Source organism: Theropithecus gelada, chromosome 4 (genome assembly GCF_003255815.1).
Source record: "Theropithecus gelada isolate Dixy chromosome 4, Tgel_1.0, whole genome shotgun sequence".
NCBI classification, from domain to species: domain Eukaryota; kingdom Metazoa; phylum Chordata; class Mammalia; order Primates; family Cercopithecidae; genus Theropithecus; species Theropithecus gelada.
This window is the reverse complement of record NC_037671.1, coordinates 27,155,643-27,183,072: the sequence shown is the minus strand read 5'-3', so window position 1 is coordinate 27,183,072 and position 27,430 is coordinate 27,155,643. Positions and strand designations below refer to the sequence as shown.

At 40.9% G+C, this 27,430-nt stretch overlaps 1 protein-coding gene across 2 annotated transcripts; it reads right to left on the bottom strand.

Annotated features, from left to right (window-relative positions):
* Positions 1 to 6,085: 6,085 nt before the first annotated feature.
* On the bottom strand, positions 6,086 to 27,078 carry NRSN1 (neurensin 1). Of its 2 annotated transcripts, XM_025382435.1 has the most exons (4): positions 26,878 to 27,078; positions 25,020 to 25,092; positions 18,441 to 18,638; positions 6,086 to 7,946 (listed from the first exon to the last, which is right to left on the bottom strand). In XM_025382435.1, the coding sequence occupies exons 3-4, from the start codon at positions 18,627 to 18,629 to the stop codon at positions 7,548 to 7,550; spliced, it is 588 nt and encodes a 195-aa protein (XP_025238220.1). In that variant the 5' UTR covers positions 18,630 to 18,638; positions 25,020 to 25,092; positions 26,878 to 27,078; the 3' UTR covers positions 6,086 to 7,547. The 2 variants fall into 2 exon arrangements, with proteins under 2 accessions (XP_025238220.1, XP_025238219.1); XM_025382434.1 differs by lacking the exons at positions 25,020 to 25,092; positions 26,878 to 27,078 and having other exon boundaries at positions 18,441 to 18,822.
* Positions 27,079 to 27,430: the final 352 nt, after the last annotated feature.

The following is a 27,430-nucleotide window of genomic DNA, read 5'->3' as shown; positions in this document are numbered from 1 at the left end:
CATTGTTCAATTTCTGAGTTCTGTTTCATCATTCAGTACTCTGAAGAGGCTGACTAGCAACATACAGACGGTAGGCTCTCCTGCCTCACCTTTTTTCCTAGAGCAGATAGAAAATTGACTTAGGGGCAAGATACAGGGTAACATTTGTTAGCGGTCCCATTATGACAAAAGCCCAACATTTCTTGTTGACATTTTCCATTTCTCAGAAGGCAAAGGAAATGATTCCTCTGATTCTGAAGTTGGTGATGTTGTAGAGACAGGGACTTGGAGAGAAAGCTAACATACCTTAAGGGTTGGGGCACAGAACAAGAACCCTCCTCTGCCTCCTTTGCATTCATTTCTGATTCAGTCTCTGCCGTGCTCTCCATGCTGGCTTCTCTCCACTCTTGTCTTCGATCCTCAAGGCTCCCATCACCTCTGGTCTGATCTTGTCCTTCTGTAGCAAACCCCACCTTCTGTGACTACTCAAACTGCTCCCCCAGTGTAGTCCTGCTACACAGCTCTAGGAGGTGCTGTTTACAATGCAGTCACTGTAAATGGTGCTTCCTGGAGGTGTGCGGCTTGGTGACAGGGCTTGTTGGCTTTGCCATCTCTAGACGCTCACCTCAGGGGTCATGGGGTGCTTCAGCTAGGATGGACTTCTTACAATTTTTCAACGTGCCTCACTCAGTCTTGGCTCTGTGTGTTTGCACATGCTGTTGCCTCTGCCTGCAAAGCTCTTCTCTCTTTCTTCCCATCATCCACTACCTCTGACCTGCAACCTCCCACAAAAAAAGAACAAATCCCTCATGAAGGCAAGATCACTCTGGTTAACTTCTACTCATATTTCAAGACACAAATTAAATATCACTTCCTTTGAGGCTTTCCCAGAACCTTAAACTAGAATCAATCTTTTTGTTTTAAGGTTCTGTTAATGATTGTATCCTCTTTTTTGTAGCATCTACCACAACAGAAATTAGACTAAAGTCAGTGTAAGAACGACAGGGACCAGGGCTGTGACTAGGACGGTCTTGTCTTCGTTATGTGAGTAAAAATCATCTTGCCTTACCCCTGGCTTCCTCCAGCCCTCAAAGGCAATCTCCTTTAACATTTACTGTTTGAAATTGAACTTCTAGTGGCTTCTTCCATAACTTTAAATACTATGTTTACTATTTCTTGATTTATTAATGGAGATAATAATAATTTATCTTTTTTTTTTGAGACAGGGTCCGGCTCTGTCACTCAGGCTGGAGTGCATTGGTGCGACCTCAGCTCACTGCAGCCTTGACCTGGCTCAAGCGATCCTCCTGCCTCAGCCTCCCAAGTAGCTGGAACCACAGGCATGTACCACCACACCCAGCTAATTTTTGTATTTTGTTTTTTAAGTAGAGATAGGATTTTTCCATGTTGCCCATGCTGTCCTCAAACTCTTGAGCTCAAGTGATAAACCCGCCTCGACCTTCCAAAGTGCGGGGATTATAGGTGTGAGCCACTGCGCCCAGCCTGATTTCTTACAATTAAAGATGAAGGGTTACATTTACTTTCTCTACCTCTCATTTTATTCTCTCCTTTTTCCATTGTTTGTTATGTTTTATTTTTAATTCTTTCACTGAGTTATCTTTACAGTTGTAAATTATAAACTTAAGTCGTTATTTATTTTTATAAACTTTAGCCAGCTACTGCTACAGATTGATTGTTTGTATATCCACAAAATTCACATGTTGAGACCTAACCCCTACTGGGATAGTATTAGGAGGTGAGGCCTTTGGGAGGTGACTGGGGCATGGGGTTGGAGCCCTTATGAATGAGATTTGTGCCCTTATAGGAGGCTAAAGAAACCAAATGTCCCCCCTTCCACCAAGTGACTTCCTAGCCTCCAGAACTGTGAGAAACAAATGCTGGTTTTTCATAAGCCACCCAGTCTATGGTATTGTGTTATTGCAGCCCAAAGAGACTAAGATCGTTACTCTTGACTCTTCACTAAACCAGATGAGGCTATTAGTGTCCCTACTTTTATCTCCTCATTTTTTTTTTATTTTGCTTTCTGAATTTTGCTAGCACTACCTTCATTTTCACATCATCAGATTTATCACACATACAGTTCATTTTACAATCATAATTGAGACTTTTGGCTATAGTTTGATTCTGAAAGTTGAAAACAAGTAAGAAGAGCTTGCATTAGTTTGACTTTGTAACGATCGTCACTGCAAAACTATTGAGGTGACAAGATTCTGTTTTTTTCTCTGTGGGTTCAATAATCCCAGTTTCTGTTCTACAGAAATAGAATGTGTGTCTAGTGGGAAGGTCAAGTTTCCAGTGGCTTCACTTTTCTTATGCTCTATCAATTATTCCCCATCATGTTACAACCACCATTTCTTTGTGCAGTTTATTAAAAAATTTTCTTCCTAGAGTTTCTATTGCTTTGCTCTTTTCTTCTCAATAAGAGGAACATGTATTTTCTGTAGACTCAGTTACCTCGCTTACTATCTTTTGCAGAAATCATACCTGCTTTTTCCCCAGTGTGACTTTTATCGTTTTGTAGGTGGGCTGCTGTTCTCTGGGATGCTTCTTGGATCCTTTTATCTTCTGTGTCCAAAAATTTCACAAAAAACATACCTGACTTTTTGTTTTAACCATGCATATTATTGAATATGCAGCGGGCATCCTTCTTTCTCTTTCTTTCTTTCTTTCTTTCTTTCTTTCTTTCTTTCTTTCTTTCTTTCTTTCTTTCTTTCTTTCTTTCTTTCTTTCTTTCCTTTCTCTCTCTCTCTCTCTCTCTCTCTCTCTCTCTCTTTCTCTTTTTGATGGAGTATCACTCTGTCAACCAGGTTGGAGTGTAGTGGGGCGAACTCTGCTCACTGCAACCTCCACTCCGGGGTTTCACCGTGTTGGCCAGGCTGGTCTCGAACTCCTGACCTCAAGAAATATGCCCACCTCAGCCTCCCAAAGTGCTGGGATTACAGGTGTGAGCCACTGCACCCAGTCTTTGGCAGGCATTTTCAGTCTGAAGATTTTTGTATCCTATAGCTTTGGAAAATTTTTTTCTGTTATTTTACTGATAACTTCTTCCCTATTATTGTTTTCTGCTATCTTTTTCTCCTTGATTGAATTTGTATGTCTTTACCAATTGTCTCATATTTTTCATTTAAAAAATTTTTTTAATTTCGTTTTTAAAATGAGGGATTATTTTACTTTCCAGGAAATGCTTTCAACTTTTTCTTTTAGTTATTTGTTATTTTGAACTACTTGATGTTCTTTTTCATAGTATTCTATTTTTATCCTATGGCTTTAATTTCTTCTTGAAGACTGATTAGATTCTTTTTAGAGTTCTGTGATTTCTGAAGTCCTTATGTTTCCCACTGTATCTGTTATTCCCTGTGTATGTGCTCAGAAGTCTGATGACTCAGGTTGTACTTTCATATGTAAGGATGAAAGACCAGGTTGTTTATTCAGGACTGCTGGAAACAATTCACTCTGCTCTTGACTAGGTGGGTTTAGCTGTTCCCTCAGTCTCTTGCTGGAATGAGAAGTATGACTGGCAGCTCTGTGTCAGTGGGCTAGACTCATTGGCTGGAAGATTTTGCTCTTAGATATAGAAATGGTGAGCTAGTCATCAGACTGGGTTTCTCCCACTCAAATGTTATATTGAGGGAAGCTTTGCTTTGGGGAACCCATATTCATACTCCAAACTTAGTCCTCCCTAGAAAATCCTTTTTCTTCTTACACACACACACACACACACACACACGATATGCAAAAACATTAGTGCCCCTATTCATCATCCCTTTATAGTGCCAGCACATTGCTTGGCTCTGAATAAAAATGCAATAATTGTTTTAAATAACCATATAATAGTAACACATGGGTTTTATGTATTTGATTCTGAGGGTTCACCATTTATTAAGATATGTTCTCTGTACCCAAGCAGCTAATGGTCATCTTCTAATGGAAGGAACAGATGTGTAAACAAATCACTACAATAAAGAGAGATAAGTGGGATAGAATGTGTTTGTACAAAGTGCTGAATTTATTGAGGAAGAGACATTAAGTCTGAGTGTGTGTGTGTGTGAGTGTGTGTGTGTGTGTGTGTGAGAGAGTGAGAAGGGGTGAGAGAGAGAGAGAGAGATCAAGGAGAAGCTGCAGAGAAAAAGTGGCATTTCTAGAGACAGAAGAACATGTTGGCATATTGGCAGAGCGTACAGCCTCTGAAGTCAGGCTGCTTGAATTCAAATCTTGTGTATGTCAGTTACTGATTGTCCTTGGATGAGTTATCCTCTCTTTGCCTATTTCCTTTCCTGTAAAATGGGTGTATGATATTAGTCCTGACCTCATAGGGTTTTTTGAAAATTAAATGAATTGATACATATAAAAGGTTTTAGTGATCCCTCCCACGCAAATATATGTTAGTTATTATTATTACTGCTTCTATTTCTTGATGTGGCCTTGAATATTGAGTTTATAACCAGAGAATAGGCAGGTGGTTATTCTTGGGAAAATAAGCATTGTGAGTGAAGGCATAGGGGCATGAAAGTGCAGGCACATTTAGAGAGGGGAGAGTGTTTGCATATGATTAGAATAAAACCACAATAAAACCAGAAAGGAGCTGGACAGATCCCAGGAGGCCTCGAGAGCCCATGAAGGAGCTGCTTACACAGCCCTCTGTCATTGTATTCTGGCTGAGGTCCTGTTCACATAGTAACACTATTAATGGAGTTAGGGAATCTCTAACATATATAATTTCTAAAACCTCTGGGGATCCCTTTTAATAGGTGGCATGAACTAAGTTGGGAACATTAAGAACTTATAGAAATATTTCTCTGAAGAAGACAAACAGGGAGGTGATAAGATTGAAAGCAAGAGCTCATTGGTTATATGTAAGAGGATTAGACTTCAAGGTAACTTTGAATTATGAAATCTTATCCAATGTGTGGAAGGTTTAGCAAGGCAGAGTTTGGAAAGACATGGGGATGGGTTTTCTAACCATACGGAGCCATTATCAGATGTAGCAGCTCACTTGTGGGACAGTAGGCGTGGGATCACCGGAAGTGCCTAAGCAAACGCTGATGAGTGTTGACAAAGGGGTGAGGAAATGTCTGTCTGGGGTGAGCTCATATTAGCTAAGGTTTCTGTCAATCCAAGTGCCTGTGAGCACCGGACCTCCGGGCCCGAACTCATTTCTAAGTTTCTCCAGTTGCCATCTCAGCACTATAGGTATGTGGTTTCCCTTTGTTTTAGAAGTTTCAATACTGAAGGGATGGACTGGTTTAATGCAAGCAATGAGGCTGGGATCAAGGTTCTAAGGTCATTCTCGTTTGCCGTACAGTTGAGATGTCTGCCCAACCCATGCCAGAAAATATCTTTAAAAAATGCGTAGTCCACTGCTTCCCAGCCTCTGCGTGTATACAGCCTGTGTTCTTTCCAAAGATCAAACTGTATTACCTAATCCGATTCAGCCACTTTTCTCTGCTCTACCACAATAACTCCCAATCCTTGCCTCATGGGCTGGGAGGGTCCTTACAAGTACCCACTTCCACAAAGCCTGGCTGAACAGGAAAGACAGGGCATGCTGAATTGCTCTTTCAGACCCAGCTCCTACTTTATCTACCTCAGCTTCTTTTAGGCCTTCATCTGAGGAATAGAGCTGCTTTTTAAATAGTTGCTATTATGTCTGTACCTAGAAGTTCCCACCAGCCATAAGCTTTCATTCTGGAGGCTTTTACAAGTCAAGTCTCATCCTCAGAGATTCATTGGTATGCAAGAGAGAAGCAAGCATGGAAAGCTTCAAACAATGTTGCCTTGAACAGATGCTTGGGGGCTTGCATAAGTCTTTAAAGAATAAAATTAAAATGGCATTTCCACAGGAAGATAGAGAACCTGAGGAAACTGGAATGATTTCTCCAAAATCTGGCCAATGATCCTTGCTGAGGATACTGATTTGCCCTGTGTTTTATGCTGGACTGTGCAAAATAAACACTGTGCACAAAGAGTACTAATTGCTTCATTTATTCTTCCATTTAGCCGGGGAAACATCAGAGCTTATTCAGTCTCAGAATGGAAAATTACATGTTGGAGAGAAAATAACCACACTGAAGGAATGACAATGCAATTCAGGTTCCGCTCGTTCACATATTTTATTTATCCAGTGAAGGAAGAAAAAAAAAAAGGGCTCTAAGGTGGCACAACTTTAAGAAAATACCAAGGTCATATTTTCCATTTTCCTCAGTCTAATCTGAATCCACAAATTAAACAGAAGTGCAAGGGATGAGATGAATATCTTGCTGGAGAACAAAGCATCTTGTTTGAGAATGAAAACCCTTTTTAAGGTTAATATCTACCAAGGGGTTCCTTATATGAGGATGGCTTACTTTTGTTTTTATAAAAATATGACAGCATTGAATAAATTGCTGGGGTTGGATATTTAAGGGTAGATAGTGTGAAGGCTGCTGACTCAGTGACTTACCAGGAGTCTAATTCTGAAAGAAGCCCACCATGGTGAGAGCCACAAAAGCATCACAAACATCTGTTGGGGAGAGACTCGATGACACATGGCAAAAATGGAATCTCGGATGTTTGGGTAATGAGAGCCCAGACATATTGTGATCCAGGACTCCCGTTATACAGAAGGGGAAAATTAGGACTGAGAGGTTAAATAATTTCCCCAAGATCACACAGGTAGAAGGAACTAAAATTTCCTGGTTTCTAATTCAGTACTTTTGAACACTGCATAAGTAGACTCTCCTAAAATTAATTTTTTTTGTCAAGATTCTAAAGTTGGCAATTTTAGTTTTTTAAAAAAATTGGATAGCAAGATCCTGCCTCTAAAAAATTTTTAAAAATATTAGCTGGGGTTGGTGACAGGTGCCTGTAGTCCCAGCTACTTGGGAGGCTCAGGTGGGAGGATTGCTTGAGCCCAGGAATTCAAGGCTGCAGTGCGCTATGATTTCCCCACTGTAGTCCAACCTGGGCAAAAGAACAGCACTTCATCTCAAAGGACAAAAAAATGGAGAAAACAAAAAGATTTGTGAATGCTGATAACTTTGTATCCAATGTCAGGAACCTCATGTCAAAATACGGTTAAAAAACTCATGTTCAGATCAAAATCAGAGAATTCCATGTTTCTATGAACACACATGACAAAATCTTACACATAGTGAGACAGGAATGGAAGACAGCACCACGCAGAAAAGATTAGATAAACCAATATTAGAAAATAAAATGGACCACATTAACCGTTGGTGAGCTGGTCTAAACTCGTCGGCGCTTTCGAATAACACGGAAAATAACACAAAGTCACGATCTATGAAAGAGAGTTCCGGGGGACTTCTGGTGACCGAGCACAAGGAAGCACCCATCTTAAGCAGCTGGATGCATGTGCACAGGCTTAGGCATGGCACCGACCTCCAGCAGAGCTGCCTGAACCGAGCAAGTGTGAGTCCACCCACTATGCTGCCCAGAGCTGAACACAGCCCTGGGGCAGTCAACGCCAAATCTTCTTTATCTTGAAAACTGGCCTGCTCCTTTTAACCATGGGCATAAATCAGACAAGAAGAACTGGGGTGGGAAAGGTTTCAGGTTGCCGATAGAGGCTGGACATTTTGAACCCTGGACAAAGTGACTGGAATCTTTGTTTCCCCTGGCCCTGGAGCTTTTGTAACTGGTTGGGTGTGGACTTTGATGTCTGCGATTCGTTCTTTAAACTTCTGCTGGAGGAATTTTTCTTCTTTGGAGTAGCTCTTTACAAACACTGACATCAGCAGGCACCCTGCCATGGACGTGCCTCCAATGCAGAAGAGAACAGCTCCTGCCAGCTTGTACATGTCCAGAGCACTGTTAAACCGGACAGCATGCGTGTCGACCACCACAAAATCGGCTTCGCCAAATGCTTCGATTTTGGGGGGCACAAGAAAGCCCACTGCCAGAACAGTCAATCCGAGGATCACAAAGACTGTACCTGAGATGAGTCCGACCTAGAGGTAGATAACGACAGAAGCAAGGTAGAGTGAGGAAGGTGCTTCGGCTCGCCCCTGAGCCCTCAAGGGCAGCACTTGTCTTGTTTCTTGAGAAAGTGAACATTCCCAGTTATCCAAAATTTGCAGGAAATACCTACTTAATTTTCTGTTGAAAAAGGTGAAAGATGATCTTTCTAATTTTAATGCCAACCAAAAACTCCAGCACTCAGCCTTGATATATTATATATAATATATATATCTAAAAATATATATAATATATATTATGTATATCAAAATATATATATAATATATAAATTATATATACATAAGTATCTATTTTTTAAAATTTGTACAATGCTTTGCAGTCAACAAAACCTTCTTTTGCTTCTTTTGCTTACATTGTCTCATTTGGTCTTGAGGAACAGAAAAGTAGCCCTGATATCCAGGAGCTGGCCTTACTCTGTCCCCTAGGCCTCGATGTTGTTAGAAGCTGGCTGGGAGCTCACAGCAAGGCGATGCTGTTCTGCTAGGCACCATCTCACAGAACATTAACACATGCTCATTCTGTGACCACGATGAAGTGAGACAAAACAGTGTCCCTTCATAACTTTGTCTAAGCACAAACAAAAACAATGTCCTTGTAAAAGCCACAAAATACCACATGACCCCCTCTCCCGGCTAATATGAATGACAGCTACTTCTTTACTCACGATCGCTTTAGTCTCACTCTAGTCTGTCCTCTCTATACATAAGATTTATTAAGATATCCAATCATAGAATTGTCCCTAACAATCCAGAGTGAACTCTTGCTTCATTAGACCCTCCCCAAAATCTCCCAACCAGAGCCCACATCCTCTAATACTATACTTCCTTTTCACACTGTCATACTGCAATGTTCCACAGTCCCCTATGGTGACATTCTTTCTCACTGTAATGAGTAATACATCCAACTTGTTCAACATGTAGGTGTGTTCCCGGTGGTTTTGGCTGGAGGACATGGACAGTCTTTGTAACTACTCACCTCTTTTCCAAGTAAGCAGAGAAGGAACCTTAACTGCCAGTTTACAGGTAAAGAAATGTAGCCTCAGAGAGGGTAAGTCATGGGCAAAAGATGGACAGCTAACAAGCTGCAGAGGCAGGGTTAGAAGCCACAGAGCTGATCCCCAGGCCAGTGCTCTCTCTCCTCTCACATGTAGCTATTTGGGCTGTGCTTGTACAGGTGCTAGGAAGTGTTCAGAATAGCAGATGGAGGTTAAACTGCATTAGCTCAAGTTCTAATGAAATGTAACATACTAAAGATGGAAATGATGTACCATTTGGTGGTCGACCCTCACAGGTTTGGAATAAATAGACTCATGCTTGGATTCTACCACCACCACCTAGCACCTGAATCATAGAAGGAAAGTTACTTAAAAGCTCTTGTCATTAATTTCCCCATCTATAAAATGACAAATGCTCATAATACGTACCTCATAGAGGACTTGTGAGGACTAAATGAGATTATGCATAAAAACACTCAGCTTTGTATCTGGCAAAGTTATACATTGTATCTGGCAAAATTATAAATTGTAATAAATAGCTATTCTTCTTCTTATTTGGAAAGACACCCTTTGTAAAATTCTTATGCTACATTGGTAACAGTATTACAATCGCTCAGCACTTGGAATAAGGAATAGCTAACACCATTACTTTTTAAACACATTTTTCCTTTCCTCCTGTTCTTAATTGCTTTTAGTTAGAATAATGAGGTTAGGAAAATAACCAGATATATAACATGATTTAATCTTTAATATTTAAATTTTTGAGATAATACACTAATAAAGGTGGTTTGGCTAATAGGACGAAAACACATCCACGAATCTATCACCCTAGCAAAAAGGGGAAAAGGATAACAGATATTATTGAACATCTATTATGACCTGGGCTAATGCTAGATGTGTTTTTCATTTAATCCTCACAAGCATCTTATGAGAAGTAGGTATTTTTATTCCCATTTCACCAATAAGAAACTGAGGATTATAAGGTTAAAGAAGCATAGTTTAGCCAGGCATGGTGGCTCATGCCTGTAATCTTAGCACTTTGGGAGGCCAAGGTGGGCGGATCATCTGAGGTCAGGAGTTTGAGACTGAGAGGTGAAGCTAGCTGGGCTTCTGGGTCGGGTGGGGACTTGGAGAACTTTTCTGTCTAGCTAAAGGATTGTAAACACATCAATCAGTGCTCTGTCTAGCTAAAGGTTTGTAAATGCACCAATCAGCACTCTGTAAAAACAGACCAATCAGCGCTCTGTAAAATGAACCATCAGCAGGATGTGGGTGGGGTCAAATAAGGGAATAAAAACTGGCCACCTGCGCCAGCAGCAGCAACCTGCTCGGTTCCCCTTCCACACTGTGGAAGGTTTGTTCTTTCCCTTTCCACAGTAAATCTTGCTGCTGCTCACTCTTTGGGTCTACACTACCTTTATGAGCTGTAACACTCACTGCAAGGGTCTGCGGCTTCATTCCTGAAGTCAGCCAGACCAAGAATCCACCGGAAAGAACCAATTCCAGACACAAGACCAGCCTGACCAACATGGTCAAACACTGTCTCTACTAAAAAATACAACATTAGCCGGGCATGGTGGTGCATGCCTGTAATCCCAGCCACTCAGGAGTCTGAGGCACGAGAATCACTTGAACCTGTGGGGGTGGAGGTTGCAGTGAGCCGAGATCCCACCATTATACTCCAGCCTGGGCAACAAGCGAAAGACTCCATCTCGGGGGAAAGAAAGAAAAAAAAAAAAAAAAAAAAAAAGCATAGTTCATGGTCCTATAAATAGCAGGTGGTGTGACTAGTTCTAACCCAGATCTGTGTGATTCCTGCTACTCATGACTTTTCTTCTACCCATAATACTTCACCATTACTATTTTGTATATTTCTTTCCATTATTTTTATTTGAACCTCAAAGGAGTTTTAGCCACCATATATGAACAAATTTCCATTATCTCATATTGTAAGGAAACTGAAAAACAAAGAGAGTCAATAGGATGTCTTCATTTAAAAAAAAAAAAAAGCTGTTCTATATAAGACATGAATACTACAGGAAAAATTGGGCTGTAAAATATAACATTTTAGATTGCTTTCTACATTTTTCTAAAAATCGTGGCAACTACATTTACTTTCCAAGACTAACCATTATTTATAACTTTTAGAAAATGACTCATATCAAAAACTTCTGAGGGTACAAGCAAAATTGATTTAAATATCCATGGTGACATGCTTCCTATGTCACTAAACTACCTCCCGGCTGAAGAACTGACATAAATTCTCAAAAATTGAGGGTAGCCAAAAGTGATCTTAGTTTCTGAGATTCTGAAGAGCAAGTGAGACTAGTGTGTGTCTGTCTTGCCTCCCCACAGCTCCTATTCCAGCCTGACACTCAATAAACCATCCTGCCTGCCTAACTTAAACCACCAGACTGCTGAACGCAGAGCCAGGTGATTTATTCGCTCCTCAGCTGAGCAGTGCTTTCGATGAAAATCCACTCCTGGACTATCACTCAGAAGCTAAAAGGCAAACCATGGCTTGCAGATGGCAGAATTCCTGCTCACTTGAAGAACTGGAACGTGACTGGCCTCTCTGAGCCTTCTCCCCTTTTCTGTTGACATCAGAGAATCAGAGAGAGGCTCACCCTCTGTAGTGGGGAAGACAGCACAGTGAAGAGCTAAATTCAAAGGTTCTGAAGGTGCTCTCAATGCCAGTCTTGAATGAAAATCTCCGAGAGATGCACCCATTGGGGAATTCCAGACATGCTAAAGTATGGGAGGGAGGGTGTGGGATCATAGGTACGACGGAGTCTGTCATGAGTAGGTTGCTTCTAACCCTCTCATAGAGGATATGGAAGGTGAGGAGAGCAGTTCGGATGCATCAGCTTAGTCTGTACCATGCTGAGTACTGAAAAGGATAAAAATTGAGGGAGTGATTCCATACAGTATCATAAAAATTGTCTCTGGACACAGTTCTAAGTTGAATTGGTCCGAGGTCTAACAGAAAGAGAGCTCCCAAATGGAAAGAGTCAAAAAAAAGTGCAATGCAGAGGTTGTTTAAGGTTCTGAGTAACCAAAGCAGCCTTGTTTAGGGCCACACAGAAAAGTTGAAATGCTTTGGGAGGGTCCTCCTCAAGGTTCAGCAGAGCAGCCTGGGGCCTTGATGTGGTAAGGCCAATCCCAATGGTGACAGAGAAGGGCCTCTCCAGATGGTGACAAACTCCCGAAACAGCAGCGAGGACAGTTTTTGTACTGTGACTTCCGATTCCACTCTTGGCTGTGGGAGGATGTGTGAAAACCCAGTTCCTGCTGCTGGAAAGGAAAAATTGGAGAGGAAGGAGAGCTTATTTTTGTATGCCAGAAATTCTGCTGGTGGGGGCTACAGGCCAGAGACTGCTGTTATTTTGACCAACATCCTTTCATTGTTTCCCAGTGAGCTGATGAGGCCTGAAAATGCATTTACTCCAATAGACAGAGCTGGCAGCAGTCGCGGCGCAGCTGTTCTGGCAGAGAGGAGGCAGGAATGACTGTTGGAAGCACGAACCTGCATGGCTGGGAAGAACAGCCCGGCGTGCGGGGAATGCTGGATGGAGCTCCATGTGCAAGGCACCATCTGGGTTAGAGGTTATTTAGGGGAAGCGCGTCGAGAGCGAAGATGGGCTTTTTCTTCAGCATCAGCCCTGAGGGCTGTGCTGACCTCTCCAGAGCAGGAGCTGAGCTTGGAGCGGTGATGTCTGCCAGCGGCGGGGGCAGAGTATAGCTCACCTGTCCCTGCTTGTCTCAGCTTGACACTGAGCTGTATGAAGCAAGAACCGACGCCAGGTGATCGAGGTCCTTCCACAGCCTGACCTCACGGTCTTCTTAGACCCTTTCACCTGGGCAGTGAAATCATATCAGCTCTTCCACCTGACAGAGATTCCTTCCTCCAGCGCATAAACACATTCAACTGCCTCCATCTTCGACAGCAATTCTCCAGCTCTGCGTGCCTCTCTTCCCACTACTCCTCGATGTCCTTTCTACCATTGACAGCCATGCTCAGTCCTCCACGATTTCCTTAAACCTGCTTCTCCGAGGTTACAAAGGACCTCTTAATTGTCAAATCTAATGTCAAATCTAATTTTTTTTAGCTCACTTAAATATTCTACATTCATTGATATTAAACACTTAAACTTTCTTGAAACCCTTCCCCGTGGTTATCTCTGACACACTCTCTCCTCTGTGTATCTCTGCTCCAGACAACTCACTCTCAACCTGCTTTGCTGGATGTTCTTCGTAAGTTATTGGTGTTCCCCAGGATTCTACCCTTCCCCACCTTTCTTAGAGACAGGGTCACTCTCTGTCATTCAGGCTGGAGTGCAATGGTGCAATCATGGCCCATTGCAGCCTTGAACTCTTGGCCTAAAGCAATCATCCCTCCTTAGGCTCCTGAGTCCTCTGGGATTTTAGGCACACACCACCATGTCTGGTTCAGGAGTCTATCCTTGACCTCCACCTCTTGTTAATCACTATGTTCTCTTTAGCATTTAATCAGAAGCTGCAGTTTCAACTCCCACCTGTTACCAATGACTTCCAAACCTCCACCTCCAGCCTGGATCTCTGTCTTGAGCTCTAGACCATATTTCTGACAACCAACAGGAAAATCTACAGAAAAATGTCCCAAACACTCCTCAAACCCAAAAGAGTAAAAGTGGTGCCCTGCAACTTCCTTCCCAATTTTTCTATTTGTGTTCTTCCCATCCACCCTTTCATGAAATTGTTCCTCACAGTCTTAGTGGTGGCTATTAAATCTTAGTCACTCTATCTCATAAAAATCTCTTGAATCTTTTCTGTCTTGTCCACTGCAGCCACTCTAATGGTGCAGGCCATTATTATGTCTTGCCTGGATCATTGCAATAGTGTCCTGATGATCTCCATTGCTCCATCCTTCAAAGGCAACCTGAGAAATCTTTTATAAACAGAAATTATACCACCTGGCTTCTCTTCTTAGTAGTCTTCCACAGGACATTATGTCAAGTGAAATAAGACAGGCACAGAAAGACAAATATTACTTGATCTCACTTATATGTGGAATCTAATAAATTTGAAATCATAGAAGTAGAGAGGAACTGGAAAGGAGTGAGAGAGGGGATTGGGAAGATTTTGTTTAAAAGATACACAATTTCAGTTAAGAGGAATAAATTCAAGAGACCTTATTGTACAACATGGTGACTATAGTCCATAACACGGTATTATGTTCTTGAAAATTGCTGAAAAAATAGATTTTAAGTGTTCTTACCACAAAAAAGGATGTGAGGTAATGCATATGTTAGTTCGATGTAGTCATGCCACAATATATATGTATTTCAAAACAACATGTTGTACATGACAAATATATACAATATGCATTTATGATTTAAAAAGCAGAGTCTTCCACAGCTCCTCTCATCTCTAGTATAAAACGAACTTCTTAATATCTAGAGAAACTTTGAAGGAAAAAAACAAGGACTTAAGTTTAAACTCTGACTTAGCTTAAGAGGGGGACTAGAGAGGTTAGGGCAGATAGGAGGAGCTTAACCTGGGTCTTGAGAGGAAAGAGAGGGACCGGAGTCCCTTTCACAGTTAGTAAGGCTGTGGAGGAGGTGGTCTTGGTCTTGCCTTGCACCTGCACATCGCCATCAAATGCCTCTATGACATATCAACCTCCGACATAGGCTGATACAGGCTTCTGAGACAGGTCGAAGAGAAGGCAAGAAGATAACCCTCAGGTGAGGAGGGAATGACGGGGGGTGAGAAGACTGCTCCCATTGGTTTGACACGTGCATATGACACTGTCTGCTGCATGGATAATCAAGTGGCAACAGCCTTAGTCAAGGTCAAAGGCAAAGATACGAAAAAAAAAAAAAAATCCGCCATAGCCTGATTGATTTGGGGGCAGCAGCAATGGGTGATGGGACTATGTTACATCAATTTTTATAGATGGAATCAGCTGCAGGCAGTGGGATAAATTAGAAGTGGCTGAGGCAGTCATGCAGCAACCTAGGACCTCAGCTCATTTACTGTTGTGCTGGAGTCCTAGATGTATATCTTAACCTCAGAGAAAGTGTGTGGCACTCTGTGTGTGTGTGTGTGTGTGTGTGTGTGTATGTGTGTTTATACCTGATTAGGATATCCCACCTAGAAAAGCCTAGATTCAGTATCTTGCCCCCTCACTGTATTCAAGCTGAAAGGTTATGGAGAAATTTCTATTACATGGTCTTTCAGAGTCTTCTGTGAACTGGCTCTTGTATGCATTCCCAGGTTCAACTCCTGACTCTTCTTCAACTTTTGGACATTTACCCCAGCCACAGGGAACTCTTTGCAGTCTCCTGAACATGCTGTACTCTTCCATGGCTCTTAGCTTTTGCAATACTTTTCTCTCTACTGGGTTGCCCTGCTCCTGCTTGCTCACATGTGACCTCCTCTTGGAGCCATTTCTTCCCTAGCTGCATCAGATACCCACTCCACCCTACCCCTCAAACCCTGTGCTCCCAGTAAGTATTATGCCTACTTTAAGGGGAGCATTTAGCATATTGCATTATAACAATCTATGTACATGGCCACCTCCCCTATTTGACTGTGAACTCCTTCAAGTCAAGCGCTATATCTTATTCAGAGGTGAAGAAAAGATCTTCTTCATATTTGAAGAATATTTGTTCACCTCTGAAAAAGAAGATCTTATTCACATCAGAATCCCAGAGGCTGGTGCATGTTGGACAGCTACACATTTGAAGAAAGAGAGGAAGAATGATACTGTGAAATAGATGTTATGCAGATGCATGCAATAAAGATTCTAACTCAGACCCATTTGATTCCAAGCTCTGTTCTCGTTAAGTCTTGCCATGCTGCCCACTGCTGCTGCCTCAAGAGCAGAGTTCCACCAAAGCACTGTGAGCACAGCCCCCAGTGAGAGGCCGACATGACTCTTGCAACATTACAGTGGAAGCAGGGAAAGGAGAAGCCAGCAATTTGAATCACCTACAGATGCAATTTGAATGAAAGAAAAAAAAAACATGAAAAAGAATCATAGTAGAGACATGAGCATAGCTGGTGCCTTTTCCTGTGTTGGTACAAAGCACTTCAATCCAGGAACAGTTGGTTTATCCCTTGATAGAGGTGAGGTCTCTAAGACAGTGAATTCCTAGGTCAGTCAAGTTGACACTAGGTTTCTTGTGTTTTGTGGTTAAGATATATATCTAGGACTCCAGCACAACAGTAAATAAATATTTTTGGATCTTGTTTGTGCAAACTAGAAGGGAGAAAATAATGAAATCTGAATTCTGGAGTTGGTAATTCACTGTGAGTTCTTTGTTTTAAAACCATAACTATGTTTTATTTGATGGGTTTAGAGCTTCACAAATCACGTAACAACTAGTGCTTTGGAGCTCCATGAACACTTAACAATATTCTGTGTGTCAGTGGCATTTTAGGCTCTTGGCACAATAGATCTGTCAGGCAAATGCTTTTTTTTTTTTGACAAATAGGGAAACAACCACCCACATATCCGGGTAAATACAAGATGCGCCAAGCTTGGCTGTGCATTTCATTGGCTAAAGCCAGTAAGGATTCATCAGAGGTGAGATTTCTACAGGGCAAGGATGCTGTCTTGACCAGTTCTGATGCAGAGTATGTGACAACAATATGATGTTGAATTAACACAGGTCTTGGGTTATCCACGTTAACAACTGTGTTACCTAATACTTTATTTATTAGCAATATTTCAACTTTTTTTTCCATTTAAGAACTCAGTGCTTCATACAGCAACCAGTAATAGTAGCTAATATAGCTAATGCTTATTAAGTACCTAGAAAGACAGTGTTAAGATCTTTGTAAATATTATCTCTTTTAATTCTCATATCTTTTATGTGGTAGGTGCTGTAAGTATCACCGTTAGAGGCCCCATAAGGCCAATTAATTTGCTCAGGGTTACAGAACGATTAAACAAAAGAGCTGGGATTTCAGCTCATGTAGTCTGAGGTTAGAATCCATGTTCATAATTATTATGCTATACTGTCTCTTGTTACACTATATGGCCAATAAGTTGCAAGTTTATGTCAATGTCCATGTCAAAAAATTCTGGGATCTTTTGGGAGAAACAAAGATTAGGGAACACCTTAGGCATTATCTAAAGTTCATCTTCTCAGTATCCCTTCCTGAAGCCTCTTCCTCTTCTTAGTTTCTAAATGTCGGAACGTCCTAATGCCCTCTTCTCTTCTATGTCCACACTCTTTTCCTGGATGATCTCAGAAGTCCAGTGCCTTGTACAGATTCTATGTGTCAGTAACTCCCAATCTATGAGCTGTAGATTGATATATTTAAATTGTCACTAGAGATCACTACTCGGATGTCTAACAGGCATAACCTTTAGCTAAACTGACTGCTTTTCACCATCTCCACTAATGCCACCAGAATCTTTTGCCTGGGTATTTAACACCCTCTAAATTAATCAACCTCTTCCAGTGGCTTCCCATGTCTCTGGAGGTAAAAACCCAAGACCTCACTATGGTGTACAAGGCTCTACATAAATCATCTGTGTCTTGTTATTTTTCTTAATTCATTGCCTGTCCCTTTCCTTACACCACTCCAACCAGATTGGAGACCTCTGGATCGTTGGACCTACTATTTTCCCAGTCTAGGATGACCTTCAGCCAGGTCTGTTCCCTCAACTCATCCTGGTATTCATTAAGATGGCATCTCCTCTGAAAGCCTTCTACCATCAGCATATCCAAATACCAGCCTCCATCACCCCCTGTTATCCATAGCACTATCACTACCTAATGTTCTGTCATGTAGTTTCTTTGTTTACAGCCTGTTTCCCATGATAGATTATAAGCTCCACAAGGGAAGTCACTTTTTCTTTCTCTGTTTACCACTTTAACCTCCAGCACTTTGAACTCTCTTGGCACAGAGTAGATGCTCACTAATTATCTGTTGAGGGACTAAATACATTGTCTAATGAGATTCCTTCATTTGAGGAAGCTGGCGTCAGAGAGCCTCATGATCACATACTTGGTAGAGATGGAGCTGGTATACTGACCACTGTACTACATTTAATCATTAACTCTCTCTAAATACCTAATGATTTCTTTTTAATAATTGTTGCAACTTGTCAAATGACATTACCACACCTGTAAGGGAGGTTGAAAGAATATAATGTTTTGCCTATAATGTTTTCACTAATGCTTCAGTTAGTGAATTTAGTGGCACATTATTAATGATAGCAATAATAATAATTCATATGGCAATTGTACCTATTTATGTTTAACTTGCTCATCAATAATTGTGCTGTGTTTAGAGGTTTTCTTTGGCCCAAAGTTTAGATTCTTCTTTCCTAAGGTTAGAAAAATGCATTTAGTATCACCAAAAGTGATGCACACACAGAGAGTACTAAACCTCTCCATCCTCCACGGCTGCAGTATTAACCACTTCCAGTAATTTTTCCATTCCCTAAGTTAAACACATGCTCCTTCCTTACCTTCCAGAATACTGAGCTCCACCTGTTAGGTGATCTCTGGATCTGGAAATCATCCTCATACTCCCAGATTGAGGCGGTACAGTCCTCATAAAACTGGTGCAGGTAGGACCGGACTCCATAGCGCTGGTACCCGCCCTCAACTGCAGCCTGTGCCTGCCTGGACCCACAGACGTTGCTGCAAGAACTCATCCTTCCCAGCTGGAATGACAACATCCACATGGATCAGCACCACGGGCTTTGGCCTCAGGATCAAAAGACATATGAAAGGTAAGAACCAGACTGAGTAATGTATGCCTAGTTGAACAATGTCTTTTCATTACAGAAAAGGTACTTTTAAAGACTTGTCTTTCTTGACGGGGCGCGGTGGCTCACGCCTGTAATCCCAGCACTTTGGGAGGCTGAGGCGGGCAGATCACGAGGTGAGGAGATGGAGACCACCCTGGCTAACATGGTGAAACCCCGTCTGTACTAAAAAAAAAAAAAAAAAAAAAATTAGCCGGGCGTGGAGGCGGGTGCCTGTAGTCCCAGCTACTCGGGAGGCTGAGGCAGGAGAATGGCGTGAACCCGAGAGGCGGAGCTTGCAGTGAGCCAAGATTGCGCCAGTGCACTCCAGCCTGGGCGACACAGCGAGACTCTGTCTCAAACAAAACTAAACAAAACAAAACAAAAAACAAAAACAAACAAAAAAATTAAAAACAAACAACAACAACAAAAAACCTGTCCTTTTTTTTTATTATTATACTTTAAGTTCTAAGGTATATGTGCACAACGTGCAGGTTTGTTATATACGTATACATGTGCCATGTTGGTGTGCTGCACCCATTAAGTCGTCATTTACATTAGGTATATCTCCTAATGCTATCCCTACGCGCTCCCCCCACCACACAACAGGCCCTGGTGTGTGATGTTCCCCTTCCTGTGACAAAGTGTTCTCATTGTTCAATTCCCACCGATGAGTGAGAAAAATCTGTCTCTCCTATAAGCTGCTCTTCTTTTTTGTTTAATGCAAGATTACCCTAAATACTCAATGACTAGAACTGCATCTCCATAAATGAAATGAGACACAACAACACAACTCACATAAATTAGGTACACCTTTAAGCATGAAGCACGCAAGAAATGGCAACAAAGAAGCTGAGATTTTTATTGCCTTGACAAGAAATCTTTAATCTCTTAGAATCCAGTTGTCTTTGCACTTACATGTTAAAGAATTGGGCAGGCATTCTTATTTGCTGAAGATGGAGTTTGCCTTAAACTGTCCTCTCAGATTTTTAACCCTGTTTCCTTGTGGAATGTACACGGCGTTACTCTTACTAGTTCGAAATTTTGCCTTCGGATCTCATGTATCTTCCTCCGACATTTTAACTAATTGTCAAGTTGTATGAAGTTTTATTAAAAAGCTGCTGAGCAACTATGCCTCATGCTTTATTAATCACAAATGGCTTGGCCAATAATTTACACCTCACTAACTCTAACACTGTATATTTTAGCCATTATTTGTAGATACATCTGCCCATGTGGGTGGCTAGACTGTAATGTGGAGAGTGGACACAGCCTTTTATTATTTTCCATGAAGTGTCTAGTGTAAGTAAGAACTCAGAGAACTGTTAAATAAAACTATGTCCTGGGCAGGCTGCTTGGGGCTCTGCCTTTTTAAGATGGAAATTTCCACTTTATTTGATGTAAATGATACCCTTAGAGAGAGGCGTTTACATGGATTTTGTTACTAATCATGGTTAAAAATAAAAAAAGAAAGAATTACTGAGGGACAGTAATTTTGGTGAATAAGGGAATTGCCAGTTATCACCTCTACTTTCTGATCTCCGTATAAGCAAATAAATGTGAAATATGTGTTTGGAGTTTTAAATTATCCTATAGATAGATGAGAACACATAGACATAGGGAGGGGAACATCGCACACCTGTCAGAGGGTGGGGAGCAAGGAGAGTGAGAGCATTAGGACAAATACCTAATGCATGTGGGGCTTAAAACCTAGGTGATGGGTTGATGGGTGCAGCACACCACCATGGCATGTGTATACCTATGTAACAAACCTCCACATTCTGCACATGTATCCCAGAACTTAAAGTATAATATAAAAAAGTGGAAATAATAAAATAAATATAAAACTCTTAAAGAACTCTTTAGTCCACAATATAACTGCCACACTATTGTTTGACTGTAAATGAAGGTAGTTATTTTTGTGTTTTAAAATAAATCAGACTTCTTCCAAAAAAATTATCCTGTAGATAATTTTAGTTGTGTGGACATAGTCTATATCTGAAAAAGTGAGGAACAACATGGAAGGTTATTTTTCTATTAAGCCAGGTTTTCTCAGAGCTTGTGCTGTAATCCAGGCCAACAAAGGCATATTAAATGTTTCCAGTTACTTATGAAGCAACCAGCTTGTAATGTTTATCTATGAAAGAAAAATATCGATCTACAATCCCATCAAATGCCTATATGTGGCCACTTCGTTTGATTGGATAGAATTATGGGGCTAAAATCAAAGTTGGAACCAGGGATAGTCAGCAATTCCTTGTCCAGTGGGCACAAAGTAAACCCATTAGAACATCTTTAAATATGTGCTCTTAGCTACAAATGAGTTTTGGTTAAAAATGTAGTCAAATTGAGGAAAACATGGCCCTGGCCTTAGAAAAATGGTGCTATTAATGATGACCAATAACCTCATCTTTTTAGCTGTTGATCAATGGAAACCAACTAACTGTTAGATCCTGTGCTTTTTTTCTGTTTCAGGTATAGCTACCATCTAAAGAAATCACCCAGGGAAAGAGTGCAGGGAGGCAAGAGTCTACACACCCACACCTACACACACCCCCCCCCACACACAAACACATCTGCTTTAAAACATTTAGAAAGATATGATTTCATGAGAAGTCAAGATTTTTAGAAGGTTCTTTGCCTGAATCGAGCAGCAAAATCTGGCAGATCAAAAGAATATTAACCTAGTTTTAATATTTTAAGCCCTAGGATGATCTCTTCAGTACCTTCTGTTTAATGCTTATACAATGAAGATGATTAACAAGAACCTATTACTATCGGTATATAAGTGGTATAATTTTAAAGGCATTTTCCTTTAAGGCATTCTAATGCAAATTTCAGTCCAGGGGAGATGGGATTGGTATTACTAACTCTGCTTTGTCAACTAGGAAACTGAGGCATAGAAAAATCATCTACTAAAGGTTACACCATGAGTCAGGGAACAGATGAAAGACGACAATTAATACAAGGAGCAGGAGTATGGACTGAATCATATACTTGCATAGTCAGAACCACCTCCTCTAAATATATATTTTCAGATTTTCTATAAAGCATCAGAGACTTTAACATGAAAAAGGGACAAAAATAGATATGATAGGAATAAAAAAATCCCTCATAGCAACAGTAAGAGTTATGTTTCCTTAGATGCTGAAGTTGTTCTTTCTCAGGATTGAGCTTTGATGCAGAGAAGGACTGTATGATAAATTATAGCCATTCCCTGCACAGTTTGCTTCCGGCACACTAGGTTAAATGTTTCTGCTTTGTAAGATGAGACCCAGTTGTCCAACTTTGTAAAAAACAATATGGGTAAAATCATAAAAGAGATAGAAAGTGTCATAAAACAAATGTTTTTGAGCCTGAATGATGGAACGCTCTACTTGAAGTCATGGATTTTTAGCTATGTTAGCTACATTCCAGAAAAAGAATTCCAAAGCGCCTTTCTCCCCCAGGGGCACAAAACATGAACAAGAACATGGCCTGTTTTGTGCTACATACACAGAGCAGAGAATGGACTCTATTGCCAGTTTTTGATTTGCAACTTACTGGTCAGGAGATTTCAGACAAGCTCATTAGCCTCTCTGGGCTATGGTTTCATCATCCTTAAAGTAAGAGGGTTGGATCAGATTAATCTCTAATTTCTTCCAGATGTAGTTTTTCAGGATTTTTTGTCTGTCTCAACAGAATGATTCTATCATTTTCTACTGAACAAACAACTAGGTTTACTGATTTGCCACCTCCTTCCATATCCTCACTGACAGCTCAAATTCTTACTTTATACTAGTATGTATGCAGCTTCCATTTAAAAAGGGCATATAACTAGTTAGGTTAGTTACTTGCTACTAGGTAGACTAAATGTTTGTATGTTGTTTGTTTAGCAAGTTAATGCATTATCGTATATGTTGCCTAAAATAGGTCTGAGAGGTATCACACATCTTCCCAAACATGCAACTACCTGGAATTCACTCCTAGAGGAGAATGACTTGGAAGAACATGAATTTTAAAATATAACATGTTAGAGTGATGGTTTTAGACCTACAAAATCTCAACAGAGAGTTATACATCTCCTAGGGAAATCAATAACTTTTTGTCCCAAATCTGAGAATGTTACAGTTATTTGGAATCTCATTTGATTGATGGACACTTCTGGTATTATAAAAAAGATATGTGAGGTCACTTCATAAAGTCACTTTAAAGACTAGGCAGTTATTAAATTACATACAACAAACTAGAATTGAGACAGAAACAGAAGCTATGTGCGAAGACTTTTTACTTTGGCTCAGTATTTACTTAAAGATCAAGGTTTCATAAGAATTCTGATGTCTATATTTCAGTAGCTATAGTAGCAACAACAAAAAGGTTTAATCTATGACTGTTGTTAATGAAAATATTTTAGAGAGCCTTTTTTTATTCACAGAAAGCTTTAATATCACAGGAGGTACATGGATAGAGGGGATGAGTAAACACACTCTTTAGTGTTGTATTTAAATCAATCCACAGTAGTCTTCATTCTGTAAACATGCTGATAGAGCCTGTTGCATCCTCCCTGCCAGCATGGCCATGGTGATGGGGCACAAGCAACTTTTATGTGTGATTGTTTTGTTATCTATGAAGAGAGAGTTGTTTTTATTCTCTCTGAAGGATACTCTACTTGCTGATAAATGAGGATCCATCCATGGATTTCTTGTTTTTATAATCTGTCCATAGCAACTGTCTCAATTGCATGCACTGTTATACATTAAATGAATATTCAATTCTTACCAACTCAGCACACCTGTTGTAACCCAGAGACCAGTGGAGGGAAAAAATTATGCTGCCACTCCCTAGCAAATTCTTCTGAGAGGCTTTCTGTAATCAATATATCTAAATATCAGGCTTCCATCACTCTCTATCCCCTTGTCTAGGTTTGTTTCTCTTCCTAGCACTTGTTACTATCTGATATTCTATGTGTGGTTTATTTACTTATGGTCTGATAGACCATATACATGATAGAGTGTAAGTGACATGTGGGCAGGGACTTTTTCTGTACTGTTGACTGCTTTAATCTCCAGTACTTTGAAACTTCCTGCAGAGTTCTACGTGGGTTGGTATGGATGAAGGCCTGAGTAGTCCTCCATTTTTCATCCTCCCCTTCCTTCAGTGTTTTTAAAGCACTACGTGCCTGGCACCTGTGAGATAGATAATAGTTACGAAGATGAGTGGGGCCAGGTCTGCCCTCAATGAACTCTTGGGTCACAAGGAGACACACTCCTGAAGCAATAAACATAACAAAATGGGCATCATCAAGAGGTATTTACAACAGAAGGGAGTACAAATGCTGAGAATCCCTTGAATAATTCCTGTATTAGGGAAACAAAGTCATGCATGTGCTGTTATGATATCACTATGTGTGCCAATAGACTGTAGTATCAATGTGCTGGAAATTTAAATTTCAGTCTAATATTTGAAGTTAATTTTTATTTTCCTCTATAAATGTTCATAGCCTTGAAGTAGAAATAAATCTTTATGCCTCATGAAACTCTAAGAACATTACAGATGTTATATTCTTTGTCTTCATGGTCTCCTTGAGAGAAGAGAGGCAGCAAATTGAGGCACAAAAAGAATGAGTGTTTTCCTGTGACACTATGTGTGAGTCAGTTGTGAGGCCAGGCATAGGCCCTGTTCTATTTATTTTCTTTGAAATATCATTCAATTTTTCATGCTGCTTTTCTCTCCCATAAAATGATTCTGAGACAATGAGACTGAGGTTCCCATTATAGCCACTTTTCCACAGGGCTAGTGCTGCAAAAGACAAAGTACAGGCACGTAGACAATTTAGACCACTTATTCAACACCAAGCCAAAAGGTCAGTTCCTTAAAAGATTTAGTCAGACTCATAGGGGATACAGGAAGGCATGAAAGCCTGCTAACAGCGTTTTCACCTTTAAATCAGACATTCTGAAATTATATAAGCATGGTCTTAAAACCTGAACTGTGTTCCTACCAATGGATTATTTCAGAGATATTTTATTTTTCTGAAACAGTGGTAGAGATTGTGGCCTTATACTGAGTTATAAAAATACCTTCAAAGTCAGTGGACACTTAACCACTTTTATAATTTTTAAAAAGGAGTAACAATGTAAGATTATCTTACTTGTCATCATTTACTTTAATTCTTCAAGATTTATTTTTTAGAAAGGTACATAAAATCCAAAGCCAAAATGAGAAAAAAAGAACCCATATTCTCTTTTAATGTCTTCTTTATCTACATGCAGACACAGGGTGCTTATGAATCTACATGTGATAGGGTTTGAGTCCTACCTTTGAAGTCCTCTTTTTCTTCTTCTTCTTGTTTACTCCTTGATCTTTCCTTTTAATGGCACATTCTTCAATCCTATTTAAGAAAAAAGTCTCTGCAGAATGTAATCCAGATCAAAATTTAAATTTCATAAGCCATTCATGTAACTTATAAAGAATCATTTTAATGTTGACAAAAGCATTGACAAAGAACTTCATGTTTAAGAATTGAGATAACTTTCTAAAAAATAAAAGTCTAAACTATATTTTAGAACTTTTCAATGGGTTCTCATAATAATTTATAAAGTGAATGAGATGACATAAAAGGGCTTTGTAAATTATAACACACTGTACACATGCTATTCTCATTTTGATATAACTATATTCCATGTTTTTAATAATACTAACTAGACTGATCCATTTCTGTTTTATAAATTCTAAATTTAAAAAAGTGACTTGCTTCCTAGATACTTCAGAATTGATCTTTTCTGGTGCTTGGTCTTATAATGTAAAATATATGAGTCCTATAATCACTATATTTTCTGATATGTTTACATGCATTTTACACTTCGTAAGCCTCTTTGGATGATTTACTTATTAGGTTGAGTTGTACTCCTATATCCGTTTTCTTCCTATCATGATCATTTTGCTTTCCAGCTGCCTAAGAAAAGCAGGTGCCCACGTAAAATTTGATTAAAAAGCCATTGCCAACTCTAAGGCTATTGGTTTCCTACATTACTCTAGTTATGTGAAATAAGAGAATATCTGGGGCCATATTTTTAAGGGATCATTAAGAATTCTTTCTGATGAACAGGTCCCCATTTGTTTGCAGGAGAACCTGAAGACTTGAGGTGAGTAAGCCTAGCTGAGGCATGATAAACTGTTTTCAGCATTTCTAGGGTCAGCCTATATGGACCAAAGCCAAATCTTCAAGACCCATTTACTTTCCCCCAAATTTTGTGAGTGGTGTGTGAGCAGATTTGGGGATAAAAGTAAATTATATTAGCCTCCTGGATCTGGATAAGCAAAGGAAAACAAGCCAATCATAATTCACTACATTCTCCCCTTCCTCCCTCCCCCAACAGCTGCCCTCCACCCCCATCTGTATCTCTTTCTTTCCCGTCTCTCTCTGCCTCTCTGAATTACATTTCTCTTCTTTTTATCTGTCACCTTCTCCATTTTCTCTGAAGATTCCACACATGCCCTTCACCAAAGGCTGGCCTGATGTGGAGCCCCCAGGAGCTCTCCAAGGTCCTGAAAACATTTCCGTTACAGCGCCAGAAACCAATCAAGCAAACAGCTGTTAAATTCCAGTTCTGTTTTCTTTTTGGCCTCCAGACTCTGTCTGACCCCCCACCCTAATGTTCCTTTCTAACAACACAAAGAAGTAGGTCCTGAGATCACACCAAAACATTGAAACATCTTCAGACGTGGCACAGGAGTGGGGAGGGCCAGTGGGGGCTCAATTCAGCCTGAAAAATAAATCAAACCAACTTTGCAAACTCTAAATACATATATTTGACTCTTTCCTAATACACAACTTTTCTTATCTTATGGAAAGGAAACTCTCAAGTTTTTAGCTGTACGCCCCTCCTGCCCCCCACCCCCCCAAATTCTTACATAACGCAAAGCACAAACCACCAAAGCATGGAGCTGGCTCTTCCTCATTTGTATGTCTTCACCGATTTTAATACGCGTGTTTTTTTGTGGAGATTGGTGCACATATAATAAACGTGAATGAAGGAGGGAGGGAGCGAGAGAGAGAACATTTATGCATGAAGAAGGAGGAAGGAAAGAGAGAAAGGGAGGAGAGGGAGAACTGGAGAAAGACATTTGGAGCATAGAAAGCCGCCATCCCTGGACTCCGCGTGGCTTTACCTGCCCCCTCCGATCCCCTGACCCGTGGAGCAAGTGCAGCCAGCCTAGCCGCAGATCTCTCGCTGGGGTCCCATCACCGCCGCCGCCGCCGCCGCTCCGCCTGGTAGAGCTCAGCCCGCGCCTGATTGACAGCCGGGAGTCCCGCGTGCCCGCGCACCCGAGGCCCGCGCAGCCGCCGCCGCCGCCTCCAAAGGGGCCGGGTTCCAGCTTTCCGAGAGCGGCGAGTGGGCGGGGCCGAGCGGTCTGGCGCGCCAGGCCAGTTCCTGCCTGCACAGCGAGGCTGGTGCTTCTGTTAGGGCAGCTGGCAGAGCCTCTGGAAGTCTGGTCACTGGGCCCTTCCGAGGCTCCCCAGGACGGGCACCTTCTCTGCCTTTGTGATTCTTAAAAGCTTTCTTCTGCCCAGACCATATTTTGGTCGTAGAAGACTGGTTCAATATACAGTTACGCGTCGCGTTATGATGGGTATGGGATGCTCTGAGAAATACGTGGTTAGGCGATTTCGTCCTGCTAACATCATAGAGTGTACCTTCCCAAACCAAGGTGGTTCAGCCTACTAC